Genomic DNA, 20,564 nt, shown 5'->3' on the forward strand with positions numbered 1-20,564 from the left:
GAGTTTTTTGCCAAGCATTGTTTATCTGTTCAGGATATCACATCACTGCCATTCAGGATGCTGACGTAGCAGCAAACATTTTTGCCTCTCTGAGTGGTGCCCTTGATGCCTATGTCTCACCATTGCTTTCACATAGGAACCAGCATTCCACTCCATTCTGCCTCCCATTGAGTCAGACTTCAGAAAAACTGTTGGAAAGTCTTACTATTTTATTATAAATTACTTCTAATGTTTCCTAATATTACAGTGAAAGCACTGATTTGACTTTTAAAGTTATGTGTAAGTTGACTCTGTTTTCTCAGAGTTTCATCTCAGGATCGTTACATTACATCTTTGTGTAGGGAGAACATTACAAAATCTTTGTGATTCAGTGGGAACACTGGATCTGAGAGGGCTGACCACCACTGCTTACACACACTCGAGACTGACAGGTCCTTATGGAGGTGGCAGTTGCCTAATAACCAGAATCATCCTTCTCCTAGAGGTGAGCTAACTTTCAATTAATCTACTTATGTTCATCGGCATAGCCATAATGGCTCTGGGAGGTGTGCCTTATTTCCTCTTAAACTGAGGGCATGGACAAGAAGCTTGAAGGAAGAGTGGGAGAGGAGAAGGGAACCAGTCATCACTCCACGTATGGGAACTAGGACAGAGTGAGAGGAACAATGGCCTGGAATTCTGGGGACCTGGATTCAGTTCCCAGCTGATCCAGACCTCTATATGCCCTTAGACATGTCACTTAGTTATCTAGGTCTTGGACCTGTTATGTACAAAATGGACCAAATCATTTCTAGTTCTAGTGTTGCATGGCTGTTAGTCAGTCTATGTCAGTAAAATGTCCCACTGAAAACTATACATATACTCTCCCTAAAAGCACCAATTACCTGTATATAATAAGCAAAGCTATTTCTCCATTAACTATTGAAAAATGTGGGAGAGGGAGGAAAGACAAAGGCACCAAGAGTTTTACTACATTTTTTTTAAAGATTTTATTTATTTATTTGATAGACAGAGATCACAAGTAGGCAGAGAGGCAGGCAGAGAGAGAGAAAGGAGGAAGCAGGCTCCCTGCTGAGCAGAGAGCCCGATGCGGGGCTCGATCCCAGGACCCTGGGATCATGACCTGAGCCGAAGGCAGAGGCTTTAACCCACTGAGCCACCCAGGCACCCGAGTTTTACTACATTTTGACAGGGCTGGCCGTTCCAGGCACATGATCGTGTGACATGCATAAAAGGAAGTGAGGAAACAGAGGGGTTGAGTGTCTTGCACAAGGTCAGGAGGTCAGGAAGCAAGAGCAGGGGTTTGTACCCAAGCCTGTCTGACCCAAAGCTTGTTCCAAACTATGAGAAAAGGGGATCTGAGAGGCCCCAAGAGGCCCTTACTTTGTAACTGAGGGAGAGTCTTCTGTTATTGGTCCAGTTTCATTTGCTAAAACCAGTGTCATCACGTTTGGTGCTTATTTGTCCCCATTTGCCCAGAACAGTCCCACTGTATACAGTTATCCTAGCAGTATTTTTAAAAAGATTAATTTATTTGAGAGAGAGAGAGAGTAGGGGAGGGGCAAAAGGAGAGGGAGATAATCTCAAGCAGACTCCACGCTGAGTGCAGAGACTAATTTAGGGATCGATCTCTCTAATCTGAGATCATGACCTAAGCCAAGATCGAGAGTCAGGCCCTTAACCAACTAAGTCACACAGGTAACCCCTAGCAATGTTATTAAAGTTCCCTTTCACTCTGAAAAGTTTTGCCTAATAAATTTTACTGTGACCTAATTATATTTCAGATCTGTGATTGTATCATGGGCAGGATAGAAGCCAAAAAAAAAAAAAAAACCCCACCTCACTTGCTCTTGTGAGGAATAATGGTTTGGGTTAGAGATAAAATAAACTTTAAAATTTACTACATTCTGCAAGTGCTATCAGTCCCTAAAATGTTTTCTGTTCACATTAAACAGCATGCAGTCTTCCAAAATGTAGTAAGACAGTATACCGCTGACCTCCTACATGACTCTTTTACTTTCCTTTGTTGGGGATAAAGTTTAACCCTTCAAGTGAAGTGCATGTCCCACTGGTTTAAAGAAAAGATCCTAAGAATGATATTTACTTTTTCAGATGATGCATAGACATTGCAGAATATCTCATACTAGAAATGTACCTGATGCCTCTGAGTATTCTTGGGAAACTGCCCATTCATTCTATTTAAAACTCATGAAGAGTCATCCCAGTGACTCAGGAAAGTATACATGACAAGAAACTTAGACATGTGCATGCACACACACACACACACAGAAAATCCTAATGTTTTTCCCATCTGTGCACATCAATCCCACTTCTTCTTACGGTCCTTATCTATCACCTTCCTGGCCATATCTCTCAGAGTAGCTGAACATTTTGACACACTTAATCATTTTGAGCAACTTCAGTATCTAAAATTCAAGAAAATGATACACTCAATTCCTGTCCTTACATTGTAGCAGTCAGCTGCCCCTCCCAGCTCACTGAGACGGCTCTTACAGGAATCACCAATGACAAACATACTGCTAAAGATAATGCGTGTTCTTTTTTGCCTTACTGACCACTTGATCTCTGAGACTCCACATTCTCTTGGTTTTCATCCAGTGATTCTAAGCTACCTTTGTCTGCTTCAAAAATCGCATCTCTTTTGTGGTAACAAGAACCCTCTGTTTTTCTCATTCTGTATTCTCTCTTACAGTCTCAGCCATATGCATGGCTCCAACATGCTTCTCATTTCTATTCAACACAGATCTCTGGGTCACTAGTGTCCCTTAAAGTGCTGCTAGTTGTTCTTTGAAAAGAGTGCTCTAAGGGCACCTGGGTGGTTCAGTCAGTTAAGTGTAGGCCTTCGGTTCAGATCGTGTTCTCAGGGTCTTGGGATCAAGCCCACTGTCAGGCACCCTGCTGCTTGGCAGGGAGTCCGCTTCTCCCTCTCCTTCTGTTCCTCTCCCCTCGTCGTTCCCTCTCTCTGTCTCTCTCAAATAAAAAAGCTTTAAAAAAAATAAAAAAAAAAAGAGTGTTCCATGGTGTGAGTTTGAGACCTGTGTTTGAGAAACTGTGCACACAACACTTTTAGATATTGCCATCAAGGCTAAGAGTACAACCTCATATGGCTATCATCCAAACTAAAAGCTATGGTAATGGAAGTCATCCAAGCAAAAAGAAAAGAGAATTTTAAAAAAGGACAGGGCACCTGAGTGGCTAAGTTGGTGACGCATCCAGCTCTTGATTTCAGCTCAGGTCATGATCTCAGGGTCATGAGATCAAGTCCTGCATCAGGCTCCATAGCTGGCATGGAGCCGGCTTAAGATTCACTCCCCACCCCCTGCTTGCATGCTCACATGCTCTCTCGCTCTAAAAAATAATAATTTTTTTTAAAAAGGACAGATTAAGGGACCTCTGGACAATATCAACTATGCTAACATACATATTATAGGGGTCCCAGAAGGAGAAGAATGGGAGAAGGGGCAGAAAACTTATTTGAAGAAATACCAGGTGAAAATTCTCCTAACCTGGGGAAGGAATCAGACATTCAAGTCCAGGAAGCACAAAGATCCCCAAATAACATGAACCCAAAGAGGTCTACACCACAAGAATAATTAAAATGTCAAAAAACAAAGATAAAGGGAGAATCTTAAAAGCAGAAGGAAAAAGCAAATAGTTATTTACAGGGGACACCCTATAAGATAATCCACTGATTTTTTAGCAGAAACTTTACAGGCTGGAAAAGAGCAACAAGATATATTCAAAGTGCTGAAAGGAAAAAACCTGTAACCAAGAATACCCTACCCAGCAAGGTTACCATTCAGAATTAAAGGAGATAGACAGTTTCCCATACAAATAACAGTTAAAGAAGTTAATCACCACCAAATCAGCCTCATGAGAAATGTTAAAGGGACTTCTTTAAACAGAAAAGAAAAATCCATAGCTAGAAGACAAAAATTATGAAAGAAAAAAATTCACTTGATAAAAGCAAACATATGGGAGGTGCCTGGGTGGCTCAGTGGGTTAAGCCTCTGCCTTCGGCTCAGGTCATGATCTCAGGGTCCTGGGATCAAGCTCCGCATCAGGCTCTCTGCCTGCTTCCCCCTCTCTCTCAGCCTGCCTCTCTGCCTACTTGTGATCTGTGTGTGTGTCAAATAAATAAATAAAATCTTAAAAAAAAAAAAGGCAAACATATGGTAAAGCTAGTATGTTTAAAAGACAAGTGGCACCAAAACCAACTATATTTACAAACTTTAGTTAAGGGATCCAAAAAATAACAAGAGTAAAATAAGACATCATATGCATAAAACATGGAAGGAGTAGAAATTTAGTGCTCTTGTATGTGTTCAAACTTAAGTGACCATCAACTTAAAATGGACCGTTATATACATAAGGCATTATATATGAACTGCATAGTGACTAAAACCCTCTAATAGGTACACAAAAAAATTAGAAAAAAATACAAACATAACATTAAGGAAAGTCACCATTTTACAAGGAAAGAGAGCTAGTGAAAAAGAAAGGAATAGAAAAGAACTACAAAAACAGAAAGCAATTAGAATGTCAGTAAGTACAGGGGTGCCTGGGTGGCTCATTCCATTGGGCTACTGACTCTTGTTTTGGGTTCTGGTAGTGATCTCAAGGTCATGGTATCCAGCCCCAAGTTGGGCTCCACAGTCTGGATGCAGTCTGCTTGTCCCTCTTCCTCCCCTCTCTGCCCACGTGCTCTCTCTAAATTAAATTAATTAATTCAAAAACTTTTAAAAAGGCAGTTAATTATATATCTATCAATAATTACTTTAAACATAAATGATATAAATGCTCCAATCAAAAGACATCGGGTGACTGAATGGATAACAAAATAAGACCATCCAATATGCTGCCTACAAAGGACTCACATCTGACCTAAAGACACATTCAGACCAAAAGTGAAGGGTTACAAAAAGATATTCCAAGCAAATAGAAACAAAGACATGCTGGTATTCTTTAACCCTAAGAGTAACATGTAAATTTGAGTGAATGAAAACATATACCTTCCTATTTTACTAATTTCTCCTCACCTCCATAAACCTAGTACAACACTGGTGATTAAACAGGCAATTATTAAAAAAAGCTTGGGTACCAATACTTAATTATTATTATTAATTATTATTACAAAAAATTACAAAATAATCTTTAAAAGAAAGACTGTAAGAGAGACAAAGAAGCGTGTTACATAGTGACAAAGTGATCAATCCAAGAAGAGGATATAACAATAATAAATATCTAAGTACCATCACAGGAGCACCTAATATGTAAAGCAAATATTGACACAAAGAAATTGACAGTAATAGAGTAATAAGGGGGACTTTACTACCCCAGCTGGGTCAACTGACAGATCACACAGATAGAAAATCAATCCGAAAACAGTGGCTTTGAACACATTAGACTAGATGGACATAAGAGGCAAACACAGAATATCCCATCCCAAACACACATTATTTTCAAGTGCAAATTCTCTAGCATAGATTACAACAAATTTTAAAAGACTGAAATCCTATCAAGCATCTTTTTGGACCATAAACCTCGAAATTAGAAATCAATTATAAGGAAAAAAAACTGGAAAAAACACAAATATGGGCAAGCTAAACAACATGCTACTAAACAACCAATGGGTCAGTGAAGAAATCAAAGACAAAATAAAAAAATACATGCAGACAAATGAAAATGGAAACATAGTAGTCCAAAATTCATGGGATGCAGCAAAAAACAGTTCTAAGGAGGAAAATTTATAGTGATACAGGCCTATCTCAACAAACAAGAAAATCGTAAACAATCAAGCCTTACACCTAAAGGAACTAGAAAAAGAACAAAGTCCAAAGTTAGAAAGAAGGAAATAATAAACAACAGAGCATAAATAAATGGAATAGAACCCTAAAAACAATTTTAAAAGATCAATGAAACTAAGAGCTGAGTCTTTTTAAAAATATAAACAAAACTGATAAAGCTTTGGCCAGACTCATCAAGAAAAAAGAGAGGACTCAATCAAATCAATAAAATCAGAAATGAAAGGGAAGTTACAACTGACACTACAAAAACACAAAGAATTATAAAATACTACTAAAGTATATACCAATTATAAAATACTACTAAAGTATATACCAACATGTTGGACAACCTAGAAGAAATGGATAAATTCCTAGAAACCTAATATCCCAAGACCAAATTAGGAAGAAAGAGAAAATCTAAACAGACTGATTATTAATAACAAAATAAAATCAGTAATAATAATAATAATAAAACAATCTAACAAATGTCCAGGACCAGAAGGATTCACAGGTGAATTCTACCAAGCATTTAAAGAAGAGCTGATACATATTTTGCTCAAACTATTTCAAAAAACAAGAAGGAAAGCTTCCAAATATATTCTATGAGACCAGCCTTACCCTGATACCAAAAGCCAGACAAAGACACTATAAACAACAACAATAACAACAACAAAATTATAGGCCAAGGTCCCTGATGAACAGAGATGCAAAAATCTTCAACAAAGTATTAGCAAACCAAATTCAATAATACATTAAGAAGGATCATTCACCATGTTAAGTGGGATTATTCCAAGAACACAAGGGTAAGTTCAATATCAACAAATCAATGAGATACATCCCATTAACAAAACAAAGGATACAAATCGCATGATCATCTTAATAGATGCAGAAAAAGCATTTGGCAAAATGCAACATCTGTTCATGATAAAAACTCCCAACAAAGTGAGTATGGAGAGAACATACCTCAACATAATAAAGGCCATATATGAAAAGCCCACAGTTAAACATCACACTCAATGGTGAAAATCTGAAGGCTTTTCCTCTAAGATCAGGAACAAGACAAGGATGTCCACCTGCACCACTTTTATTCAATGCAATATTGGAAGTCCTATCTATAGGAATGAGACAAGGAAAGAAATAAATGACATCTAAATTGGTAAGGAAGAAGTAAAACCGTCACAATTGGAGGAGGACACGATATCACATATAGACAACCCTAAAGACTCCCAAAAAAAAAACTATGAGAACAAATAAACGAACTCAGTAAAATTGCAGGATACAAAATTAATATATAGTAATGTGTTCATTTCCATACACTAATAATGAACGATCAGAAAGAGAAATTACTAGGGCACCTGGGTGGCTCAGTCAGTTAAATGTCTGCCTTCAGCTTAGGTCATGATCTTGGGGTCCTGGGACTGACCCCCCACATCTGGGGGTCTGCTCAGTGGGGAGCCTGCCTCTCCCTCTCCCTCTGCCCCTCCCCCTGCTAGTGCTTCGTCTCTTGCTCTCTCTCTCTCTCTCAAATAAATTAAATCTTAAAAAAAAGAGAAAAATTAAGAAAGCAATCCTATATTCAGCTACATCGAAAATAATAAAATACCTAGGAATAAATTTAACCAAGGAGGTTAAAAACCTGTACTCTGAAAACTATCACACATTGATGAAAGAAATTGAAGGTGACACAAACAAATGGAAAGGTATACCATGCTCATGACTTGGAAGAATATTGCTAAAATGTCCATACTACTCAAAGCAATCTACAGATTCAATGTAACCCCTATCAAAATAACAACAGCAGTTTTCACAGAACTAGAACAAACAATCCTAAAATTTGCACGGAACCACAGAAGACTCCAAATAACTAAAGTAGTATTGAGAAAGAACAAAGTTGGAGTTACCACAACTCTAAATTTCAAATTATACTGCAATTCTGGCCAAATGACAAGAGCAGTGCAGAGAGATTAAATGAACCCGGGTCCTCAATCCAGGAATCCTCCCTGACTGTGGACTTGGGGATAATAAATCACCTTATTATTTAAACCAGTGTTTGTTAGAGCTCTCTGTCCCTCGCCGCCAATGGCATCCTCACCAATGGCAGCTGTCACACCATCTCTTTGGATCCCTCTGTCATCGCAATCAATCATCATGCCCAAGTCAAGAACGTGACAAAAAAGTCTCACTACTCCTCAGTATTATTCTGGTAGCCCTCAATAGCACAATGTGACAAGGATGAAAAATATCCTATTTTATTGTAAATATTGGAAAGGAAGGCACAAGACTGTCACTCTTTTCACTTGACACTATTATCCACAAGAAAGGGGAAATGCTTCTAAAGAGAAGCTCTGGGAATTAATGAGACTTGAGTGAGGTGTTCAAATGCAAGATCAGTATATTAAATCAGGTAGTTTACTGTACACAAGCAAAGACAATATAAAAATATGATAAGAGAAAATCTCAGTCAGAATAGCTAAATGCACAAAGTAGAATAGCCGTATAACATTCAGAAATATCAATAAGAAATACAGAACATTTGCATGAGAATAGTATTAAAACGCAGCTGAGTAACAAAATCTGAGGAAAGTGAAGAGACATAGGAATGTTTCTAAATAGAACTCCGTATTTTAAAGATCCCTATGTTTTCTAATTAAACTAAAATTCTCTGCAATTCCAGTAGAAATCTCAACACGTTTTCATAAGTGACAAATGGAAAAAGTGCACATGAGCAGTCAAGAAATTTTGGATAAAAAATATGGATGAGGGGAACTTGACCTGATATCGAAACTATATTATAAAATTAGTAATGGAACAGGAATACTAAAATACTCAACTAGAAAACATAGCTTTGTAAATAATCAAAAGTTACAAAACACTTTGAGAAAAATTGCTAACCAACTTGTGGGGGAAGGTTCTATCACTGCCCGACAGCGCACCCAGGTGACAATTCCGAGGAAGTTAACAGGTTGAATAAAAACAAATTTTCCATCAAACCGCATAAAATCACCATTTTGCAGGTCAAAAGGAGTTGAATATTAGCAATTTCATAGCATTCAAGCTTCTGCATTAACCATGAAGAAGAAAACAAAGCTCAGAATGAGGAAAACTGACATTAAAAAAGAAAACAAACAACACGTGGACTATAGAACACTGAAGTAGCCTGTGCTTGTAGAAGTCCTCCGTGCACATGAACAGTGCTGGACCTTAAAGTCAGCATTAAATTAAGTTGAAAGCCAAGAAGAAACAGGGAGAAAAAGTGAGTATCTGTAAAAGGCCAAGGATTAATATGCAGATGACAGAACAGCTCGTACAGTCTATACGGACAAAACAAAACAGAAATGTGCAAAGTAAACAAGCAATTCCTAGGAGATAATGCAAATGGAAAATAGCATTTGAAAAGATGCTCACCCTCACTAATATAAAGGGACATGTAAATCAAAGCAATAAAAATCTCATTTTTCTTTCAACCTTCCTGCAAAAGAAAGTGGTTACATGAGGGTTAGTGGTTATGCGGGGGAATAAACATTCTCCTTACACACCGTTAGTGAGTGTTAGTTTAAGAAGATAATTTGCCCATTTCCATCAAAATTTAAAATGTGTGTATCCTTCAACCCAACAATTACACATTTCATAGCGAAATGCCTGTGTGTGCACCTTCATTGCAGCACTTTTAATTAAAGCCAATAAATAGGAAATAACACTTTCCAATAATAATACAGAGATTAAATAATTATGGTTTCTCCATACTATGTAATATTCTTTAGCCATTTAAAAAAATATATAGTTTTTTTAAAAAACTTTATTTTATTATTTGACACACAGAGAGATCACAAGTAGGCAGAGAGGCAGGCAGAGAGAGAGGGGGAAGCAGGCTCCCCGCTGAGCAGAGAGCCCCATGTGGGGCTCGATCCCAGGACCCTGAGGTCATGACCCGAGCCGAAGGCAGAGGCTTAACCCACTGAGCCACGCAGGGGTCCCAAAAAAAGATACAGATAAATACATATTGATATGGAAAGTCTCAAAACATGATAAACTGAAAAAAGCTGCCTTGTGATATAACACGGAACAATTCCATTCATGTAAAAAATATGTATATATATCCTGTATGATGCATGTCAAATACCCTGATTGGCTACTGGTCTTATTAGAGCCAAGGAAAACATTCTGTGTAATTGTACTTCTAAGACTTATTTTATGATAAGTACACTTCACCTGTGTCATCACACAAGTTCAAATTAATTTCATTTCAGTTCACTCAGAAGTCAGCTCCACATGTGTGTATGAGGCATGGCCAGTTCTAGACATCGCTCAGGATTTCTTTTGTTTTAATTAATTGGTGAAAGCCACATAATCTCTATTAACAGGATCTTCTTTCCTACTGATTTAAGCTCTGATTTTTTAAATTTCTCATTCCCCCAAGGACCACAAAATAACACAGGATAGGTTTTCAGTGATAAGGAAATTGACAGAACAGCCCTTAGTTCTTTAACTGATCTTGTATTTCAGTAATGCTCTGCTTTGGAAATAAAGGGGAGTTATGCCTCACCCAGGAAAGCGCACCTAAAGATTTTATCCTTTATTTTTAATTTAATTTAATAGATTTTATCCTTTAAACAATGAAAGGAGTGGGGAGCACATTGGATCATCCAGTCTACCTTCTCGTAATCTCCCATTGTTCCTGAGCAGTCTGGGTGGGACACACTCCTCCCTGAGTCTGCCAACTGGAGTGTGAGTTATGAGCCTTTCTGACCTCATAGCACTTTCACATGACAAGCATCAGGACCCCCCTGCAGGCCCTCGCATTTTCCCTTTGCTCCCGCTTGCTCTGTCTGCTTCCGGTTTGTCTGGCTGCTTTTCTCCCTCCCTCCCTCTCCGCCGTCCTTATCACAAACCTCTAACACCAGGTTCACCCTTGGTTTCTCTCCCAGCTGCTAGTGGTGAGCTGGAAACTGGAAACCCACAACCTTCCCCAGGCACAGAATGACAGCCCAGTGCAGGGCACGTACCGGCGTTTCTAGCTGTGATCTTGGAGCTATGTCTCAGCAGACGGACAAACACGTTGCTGCTACAGTGGTTCACCATTTGCAAGCGGAGGCCTCTCCGAGTCTGGATCTTGACCAAGCATTTGGCCATAGTCGTTCTCGGGATTCCCTCCGTTCTCCTCTGCCTGTCAGGGCCCGGGGCAGCTACCACCAACCATACTGGCTCTGACCTTTCACTAACTCTCCATTCTGTTTTAAAGGACCGAGGCAGGGCCCACTCAATGAATCAAATGTCAGGTTCCTAATGCAGCCAACAGAAATAACTCAGGAGGGATCAGCATGGGCCCCGAGGAGGGAGGGGGGTGCTATTTTTAAACTCTTCACTCACACAAACAATGAAATATTATGCACCATCCCTCCCCCAGCCTCTTCGAAACCAGTGGATGAGAGCCCCCCTGCCAATGCCTTATAGTGTCTTTTTTTTTTCTCTTTTCAGCGTAACAGAATTCATTGTTTATGCACCACACCCAGTGCTCCATGCCATAGGTGCCCTCCATAATACCCACCACCTGGCTCCCCCAACCTCCCACCCCTCACCCCTTCAAAACCCTCAGATTGTTTTTGCCTTATAGTGTCTTAAGAGCCAAATGCCCCCAGGGGATAAAACAACAAGGAACCAACTCCACAAAGGAGAAACACAAATGCATGGATTTTTGTTTAAATAAACTTTTTTGAATTGAGCCTTTATTTTGTTTGGGAGCAGTGCGGCCTAATAAAAATACAATGCAAGTCATGTTTGAAAAGGAGGACATAGTCAAACAGTAAAAATATATTAAAATTAATTAGAATGATGTGTTTTATCTGAAGCCAAGGTACCCCAAACAGGTTCACCTCACTATATAATAATATAGAAATTCATAGAACAGTTTTGGTTCTTTTTTTGATACTAAATCTGTGAAACTGGGGTGCATTTGCACACTCAGAGCACACCTCCATTCAGACCAGCCACATGTCAAGTGCTTGCAAGCACTCTGTCCATATGGGGCTTCCTTACCGGAAGGATAGCTATGGACGGAGTCCAGAGCTCCTCCTAGCATTTTCTGCACCCTTCCAACAAAGCTAACATTTTTTTCATCTGATAGAGAAGGAAACAAGAGAGTAATTGATCTGACCAAATTCACAGGAAGTGACAAAGCCCTGGTTTGAACCTGGGCTATGATTAACACCAACTGACTACAAAAACAGTTCTGCCTGAGTGCTACTAGGCTGCCCCACCTCTCACAAGATGGGTTTTAAATGCAGCATCCAAAGCTACATTGTAACTCTCAGAATTTTGAAAGTCCTCCACTTGTCCATCTGTGATATAAGATGTACTTGCACCCCAGTGTACAGGCTCAGGGAGCAACTGATTTTTAAGTATGTGCTTTATTTGAAAAAATCTCAACTGATAATATTAACTGTGCCACACATAGTCTTTCTGTTATAGCTCATTGCTGGTACATTTTTCTTTCATTTTTAGAAAAAAAACATATTTTTCCTCACATACCTACAATTTCATCATTGTGTACATGCATTTTTCTACTTTAAAATAGTGACTCTGGCCGAAAGAGAATTTTCTTATAAAAATACTTTTTTTTTCCCCTGACAAAATGAAACATTACATTCAGGGCAGTCAGCTGAAATCCTGCATTGTTATACCTCTCCGTGGGACTACAAATTGATAGAGCATTTCTGGAAAGAAGTTTGGCAAAATATATTGAGTTTTATAGGTGGGATATTCTTTGACCCAGAGATGCCACCTTTAGGAATTTATTCTGACAAAATAATTAGAAATGTTGACAAAGGGTTTTGGACAAAGACGCTCATCAGAGTATCATTTATGATAGCCACGAAAAAAATCTAAATTTCCCATGGGAAAATGATTAAATACATGTGATGGGATATGGTACATCCATTAAAATTTATGTTTAGGAATTTAATGATGCCGAGGAAAGCTTGCAATAGATCAGTAAGTGAAAAAAGCAGTTTATGTAAACAATATGACCTCAACTATCCAAATTATACATTATAGGCCCAATTATAAATCTTGAAAGGGGAGAAAGGTGGCAGCCAGCTGTGCACAGTGAGCTGAGGTCACCTCCAGAGGCCCCCTCAGGGGTCTCTGGCAGCCCCCTCCCCAAGGTACCAGTTCCCAGCACAGTAGGGGGCCAGTAAATTTCCCTGTTGGGGCGGGGGTAGTGATTAGTCAATTTCCAAACCTGGAACTTGAAATGAAAACACTCCCTAAAAATTCACCCTTTTGAATCTTCCAACTGGTTACAGCTCCCCTCCTGATATAATTCAGAGCAGAGTCCCCAAATATAAAACAGGCCACACAGAAGTGAGGCCCCGGGATAGAACCTGCTTGGCCTTTGCTCACTAGGCACCCACAGTGGATCTTAAAGAACTGCTGAAAATCTTTAGGATACTGCAGAACAAATCAGAAAATCCCTGTTCTCAATAAATCAATGCTTTGCCATAACACAGATGAAGGGTTTCAAAAATTCCTGTGGGTTCCTGCATGGCAATGGGCCAGGCTCAAATAACAACCAAAAACATCTCCCTTTGCCTATTTGGAAAATATAGATAAATCCTGTGCCTATCATTGTGTTACTACGACATGTGACACTCTGAACAGACCTTCCTAGCACACCCCTCCCCCTGCACCTAGAAAGCAAGTAAAAAACCTGAAACAAAACCACCACCATACTTTATTTCTGTTCTTTTCCACCAAGAGTTAACTCCCCATTAATTCTCAAACTTCAAATCTCACCATAGTCTCCTCTTTTCATTAACTACAACTAGGCACAGTATTTGGCATTTCAGACATTTTTAATTTTTCCCTCTCCTGTATTTGTTCTCACTCTTGATGCTACTTTTCAGAGAACCCAAGTAGATTCTTCAACCCTCTTTCTGCTGGAGAACTTTTGCTTTTATTTAGACAGAGAGAACCTAGCAGGACCAGCATTCAATATTGTCCCAGCATTTCTCTCGGCCCTGGCCCCTGCTAGGTCCTGCATAAGGAGGGTCATTCTCGGCCAAGGCGCTGTGCTCAGAAGAATGGTATCAACAGCATAACATTTGGACGCCCTTGAATACCCTTCCTTGGTTAGATTAATCTGTTTGAAGAAACAGGAGTGCACGTCTGGGCAGTGACAAGAGGCTAAAGAAAGCGGAGGATGTGTGAAGAGGGGAATTGATTTTCCATAATGAGATGCCAGAAACACTGAAAAATCAAGCGGAAGCCAAAGTGGAGGGAGAAAGATTCAATGATAAGAGCTGTTCACGGCATGAATTCCGTGTCTACTTCCATGACAAACTTCCTGACACAGATTTGGCACAAGGCAACACACGCGCCTCTGTTTTGTGGGTGACTGGGAGCCAGGGTGCAAGCGTGAAATGGAGACAGTACTCCTCTCGTGGTGGTTGGGACCATGAGCTCAGGCATAGCAGCTGCCTAGTGTATAGTGCTGGTTCCTGGCCGATGAACTAGAACTAAGCACTTGTAGAAAGCAAGGCTTAGAGCACAGGCTCTGGGTTCTAATCCTGACTGAACTGTTTCTTATCTCTGAGCCTCAGTTTCCATGCAGTACCTACCTCCCAGGGTGGTTGTGAGGATTCACGAAGTGAATCCATGTGGCAAGCGGCAATCGGTGCCTGACACAGAACTATTCAGGAAATATTAGGAATCTTTTTTCCCCATGGGTGCTCATTCCTCTCTCCTCCAAGGGGAAGACAGTGAGGATTTTAAACAGTCTGGATTCTCTTCCTTCTGTCAACCGTCTGTCTCTAGCATTGCTGTATTTCTCCCCCAACAGTAGGGACACAGTATTGTTAAGAGTTTACCTGACCATCCCTGTAACTGTGGGAAAGTCACACAAGCTTATTGAAATCCATTCGTTTTCAGTCTCGTAGAACGGTAATGACATTGGCACTTACATAACCGGGTCCCTGATAGGTAGTAGGTACTTAATAAATGCTAACTATTTTACTCTAGCATCATCAGTATCATGGACCTTAGCTGTTCTGATAACAGATTTCACCGTGTAGTGTATTTGGCCACTAGTTAAAATAGTGGTGGAGATTCACTAAAATTTTAGCTGTTAACTCCAATTAAAAAGATCATTAAAAACATATTTAAATGTACTTTGTAATAAATTTAGACTTTAAATATCCACAGTTAAGGGTGCTTGGGACTATCATATACCATAGAGGACTTTTCTAGTATTTTTATTGATATAATAACAATATAATAATAATATAAAATATTTTAATAATGTATTTGTGATAGGACGAGTATATTCTTGGGAGCAGAGTGAGAAGAAATGGAGGCCCTTCCCAATACAGGAACAGGCTACATAGTCATCTGCAGAATTCAGTTTCCTCGTTTGTAAAATAAGGCAACAATGTCTATCCTATCCATTTGGAAGAAATAGTCATGAGTCCCAAAGTACGATAAGGGACATGAAAAAAACTCTAAACATGTATAAGATGCTTTGGCATATTGGATACTCATACACTTCTTATCCCCTTATTAGATGAGGCATTTGCTGAGTGCTTCCTGCCTGTAAAATGAGAACACTGCTCGGTGGGGCCAGGCATCACCAGGTTGGGGCAGGAGAAGAGCCAAATAAAAACCCTCTGGAGAATTACAGGTGCAAACAGAAGAGAATCCAAACAGCGCAGCTGGGCTCTCCGCAGCACCGCGGCGGGGAAAGAGAATGCTCTTTGCAGGAACTCCATGGCTGCAAAGCATTCTAGCATAAGGGCTCATCCATCTGTTTTCCTGGCCTTCGCATACACTGAGAAGTGTGGCTTCTCTAAATAGGCAGCTTATGCAAGCCGTGCATGAGGGAGAGGGAGAGGGGCAGGGAGGCAGAGCCCTCTGTCTGTTGGGGCTGCCTGTGAAGATTTCTAAATAAAGGCAGAAAACCCAAGAGAGAGAGAGAGAGAGATCAGGGAAGAGCCCCTCAGATACTGCTCTGCTCTCACTTTGTTTATCAATATGCAAGATACTTGCTACATTCTGAGCGAGAAACGGGTCTTGCAGCACCGGGCTGAAGAGCTAGAGGCAAACACTGGAGGGCGGGGGTGGGGAGGGGACACACGGGGAGGGCTAACAAGGCAAGGCTGGCTTTCCAGTGTAGATGGTATGTCACTAACCAAGTCAGAGCAGGAGCAGTTATGAGGCTGGGACTTGGAGAAGCAATAGAACATGTGCATAGCTATAAATCCTTTAGGTTGGATGTGTTAGGTGTGAGCTGTTGTATGGCCCCCAGGCACAGGTGGCCAATAAGGAGCTGAAGGTTCAGGATGGCATTGTGGGGCTGAGTGCTCTGTGTGGAGGCTAACACAAGAGAGACAGAAAGGAGGTCAAGATCACCCCGGTCCGTGAAAACCCTGTACCTAGAATCCCGGTCTCATTATTCCCAGTTTAGCAGTCTCCATGTCGCTGCCTTGTCTCTCTCTCAACACTAGCAAAATGCAAGCTTTACTGTCTCTAATCAGGGGAAGATAATATTCTGAAATGTTAATAGAATTCCTTCCACCCAGAATTCCTGGCAGTCTTTTCTTGATCCTCAGCCCACAGAGCACACCTAACCCATCCATCAATAAGACAATGACCACAAATACTTGACCATTAATTTCACAAACCATGAATCTAAGGCAGAAAGACACTTCCCCACCTGCAGACTGGACAAAAGACTCCATACTCTGAGTGAAGGAGAATCGAAGGGGCCATGAAGAGAAGAGAGGGTGACATAAGGGACCCAAATCTCCAATCAGTACCAGCTGCTGACGGTACCAACAAGCCTCACGGGAGTCATTACCCAGCAAGCCAACCATAGATGGTGCATCAATGTAACTCTCCATCCCCTGTCTAATTTACCTACTCTAAGAGATATCTACCACCTTATGCACTGGCCCAAAGCACTCTTAGAACCCTGTGAATAGGGATGCCTGGGTGGCTTAGTCAGTTAGGCATACAATTCTTGACTGCAGCTCAGGTCATGATCTTAGGGTCTTGGGATTGGGACCCACGTTGGGCTCTGTGCTGAGCGTGCAGCCAAGCTTGAAATTCTCTCTTTCTTTCTTTCTGCCCCTACTCCCATCCCCACCTGTGTACTCTCTCTCTCCCTATAAAAAAAAATAAATTCATTCACAAAAGTTAGATTTAAAAAACAACAACCAACCAAACAAACAAACAAAACAAAAAAAGCCTGTGAATAAAGACAGGGCCTGGATACCTATAGTTTCCCCACTGTAGCGTGTTGGTAACTCAAAAGGGAACATTCTGTAGCTGTCCATAGAAGAAACCAGCAGAAATTTCCCACAGAGGCTGGATGGGCACTAGAAATTTCACAACTTCATGGGATTCTTCAGAAGCAGACATGAGGATCTCCCTTGCAGAATTCAAACCATTTTGCTGACCAAGGCTAACTATAATTCAGATTCTTCCTTTCATGTAAACACAGTGTTTTCCCTCAATCCTGGTTGAACCTCAGACTTAAGGTTCCCTGATATTCTATGACTTAGACCCAGCAAGGCAATCTATGGATAGTATGCTTTGTCAGATGCCAGTTCAGTCCCCCAGATATTTCCCTGGAAGACATGGGTCACAACACTGACCTTAAAGTCTCCAAAGAGAACAGCGTCCCTTGGTCTGTGTTTAGTATTTTCTACCAAGAATCTAGTGCCTTTGTCTATGGACAGAATGAATTTGTTTTCTTACCACTTCGACTTTATTATTTCACTCCCTCCGCACAAGTCACCATTACAGATAAGCCACTTTTCCTGGAGTAAAGGAAATGAAACTCGGCTGCATTAATAAATGGAGCTCTAATTTTTTTTTCTCCATTTTTACTCAACAGCTTTGCAGATGGTATTCAGGAACAGGGCATCTGTGTCTCCCTGTGGGGAGGGAAAAAAAATCCCCCAAAACAGGCTCTTCTGGACCCATGGGTTCCCTGAGTAGCTGCTGTGTAATCAAGAAGCTGAAGGTAGCAGGACCCAACCCTTCTGCCCAATATACCTTGAGCCAAGAGCCTCTTTCGTACGCATTCTAGTTACGTGCTTAAAAAAGGAAACATCTTAGGTCAATAAATGCAAGAAAATGCCCAGCCACTCTAAGTTTTGCCTTTCACATTATCAAAGATTTTTTTTTAATTGTTACACTTGATTTATAAGGCTACCATAAGACACATTCATATATAATTTGGTGGGAGGTGGGGGAGTAAGAGATATTTTTATTTATTTATGTGATTGAATGATGTATGTCAATTAAAATTGTTGAAGAATACTTAATGTCATAGGAATGTTCCTGTGATATTAATGAAAAAGCAGATTAAATAATAGTATCTCTGGTGTAAGTCTATGTTTGTTTCTATGTTTGACTATAATAAGAGATGAGGAAGGACACTATATAATACTTAAAGGGTCACACCCCTTTAAGTATATAACTTATTATATACTTAATACTTATATACTTATATACTTAATACTTATATACTTAATACTTATATACTTAATACTTAAAGGGTCTTATATACTTAATATATACTTATATTAAGTACATATACTTAATATAAGTATATATTAATATAAGTATATATATCTTATATACTTAATACTTATATACTTAATACTTAAAGGGTCACACCCCTTTAGGTATATAACTTATATAAAACAAATCTTAGTGACAAAGAGAAAATCCTGAAAACAGCTCAGGACAAGAAGTCTGTAACATACAATGGTAGAAATATTAGATTAGCAGTAGACCTATCCACAGAGACCTGGCAGGCCAGAAAGAACTGGCATGATATATTCAGAGCACTAGATGAGAAAAATATGCAGCCAAGAATACTAAATCCAGCTAAGCTATCCTTGAAAATAGAAGGAGAGATTAAAAAACTTCCAGGAAAACAAAAATTAAAAGAATTTTCAAACACCAAACCAGCCCTACAGGAAATACTGAAAGTGGTCCTCTAAGCAAAGAGAGAGCCTAAAAGTAACAGATCAGAAAGGAACAGAGACAATATACAGTAACAGTCACCTTATAGGCAATACAATGGCAAAAAATTCATATCTTTCAATAGTTACCTTGAAAGTAAATGGACTAAATGCCCCAATCAAAAGACACAGTGTATCAGCATGGATTAAAAAAACAAGACCCATTGATAAGCTGTCTGCGAGAAACTCATTTTAGACTCAAAGATATCCCCAGACTTAAAGGGAGGGGGCGGAAAACAATTTACCACACGAATGGACATCAAAAGAAATCTGGGGTGGCAATCCTTATATTAGACAAATTAGATTTTAAGCCAAAGACTATAATAAGAGATAAGGAAGGACACTACATCATATTTAAAGGGTCTGTCCAACAAGAAGATCTAACAATTGTAAATATCTATGCCTCTAACTACGTAAACCAATTAGTAACAAAATCAAAGAAACACATCGACAATAAAACAATAATAGTAGGGGACTTTAACACCACCCTCACTGAAATGGACAGATAAGCCAAGCAAAAGATCAACAAGGAAATAAAGGCCTTAAATAACACACAGGACCAGATGGACATCACAGATATATTCAGAACATTCCATCCCAAAGCAACAGAATACACAGTCTTCTCTAGTGCACATGGAACATTCTCCAGAATAGATCACATCCTGGGTCACAAATCAGGTCTTAACCAGTACCAAAAGATGAGGATCATTCCCTGCATCTTTTCAGACCACAGTACCTTGAAACTAGAACTCAATCACAAGAGGAAATTTGGAAAGAACCCAAATACATGGAGGCTAAAGAGCATCCTACTAAAGAATGAATGGGTCAACCAGGAAATTAAAGAATAATTTTTAAAAATCATGGAAACAAATGAAAATGAAAACACAACAGTTCAAAATCTTTGGGATACAGCAAAGATGGTCCTAACTAGGAAAGTATATACCAATACAGGCCTTTCTAAAGAAACAAGAAAGATCTCAGATACACAACCTAACTTTACATTTAAAGGAGCTGGAGAAAAAACAGCAAAGAAAGCCTAAACGCTGCAGAAGAAGAGAAATGATAAAGATCAGAACAGAAATCAATGAAATAGAAACCAAAAGAACAGTAGAACAAATCAACGAGACTAGGAGCTGGTTCTTTGAAATAATTAATAAAATTGATAAACCCCTGGCCAAATTTATCAAAAAGAAAAGAGAAAGAACCCAAATTAATAAAATCACGAATGAATGAAAAAGGAAAGATCACAACCAACACCAAAGAAATACAATTATAAGAACATATTATGAGCAACTATATGCCAGCAAATTTGACAATCTGGAAGAAATGGATGCATTCCTAAAGACATATAAACTATAACAACTGAATCAGGAAGAAACAGAAAACATGAACAGACCCATAACCAGTAAGGAGATTGAAACAGTCATCAAAAATCTCCCAACATCCAAGCATTCTTAAGCAAGGAGGTCTTTAGCTTCCAGGTGTTTGAGTTCCTTCCGAACTTTTCCTTGTGATTGAGCTCCAGTTTCAAAGCACTGTGATCTGAGAATATGCAGGGAATAATCTCAGTCTTTTGGTATCAGTTGAGTCCTGATTTGTGACCCAGTATGTGGTCTATTCTGGAGAAGGTTCCATGTGCACTTGAGAAGAATGAATATTCTGCTGTTTTAGGGTGGAATGTTCTGTATATATATATATGAGGCCCATCTGGTCCTCATATATGTGTCAT

At 39.6% G+C, this 20,564-nt stretch overlaps 1 protein-coding gene across 4 annotated transcripts in view; it reads right to left on the minus strand.

Moving 5' to 3' along the window:
• FRMD3 (FERM domain containing 3) overlaps positions 1 to 20,564 on the minus strand; it is a gene marked incomplete at both ends in the record, with an annotated part of 298,064 nt that overhangs the window by 16,293 nt on the left and 261,207 nt on the right. The window contains one exon of one of the 4 annotated variants that reach the window (XM_080820273.1): positions 10,811 to 11,107. The exons of 2 other annotated variants lie outside the window; for them this stretch is intronic. In XM_080820273.1, the coding sequence (XP_080676399.1) occupies positions 10,811 to 10,937 (127 nt within the window). Of the gene's footprint in view, positions 1 to 10,810; positions 11,108 to 20,564 lie in introns of those variants that run through there. One more of the 4 variants, XM_080820272.1, reaches the window with a different exon arrangement.

Source organism: Martes martes, assembly GCF_963455335.1.
Source record: "Martes martes genome assembly, chromosome: 12".
Taxonomy (NCBI): Eukaryota; Metazoa; Chordata; class Mammalia; order Carnivora; family Mustelidae; genus Martes; species Martes martes.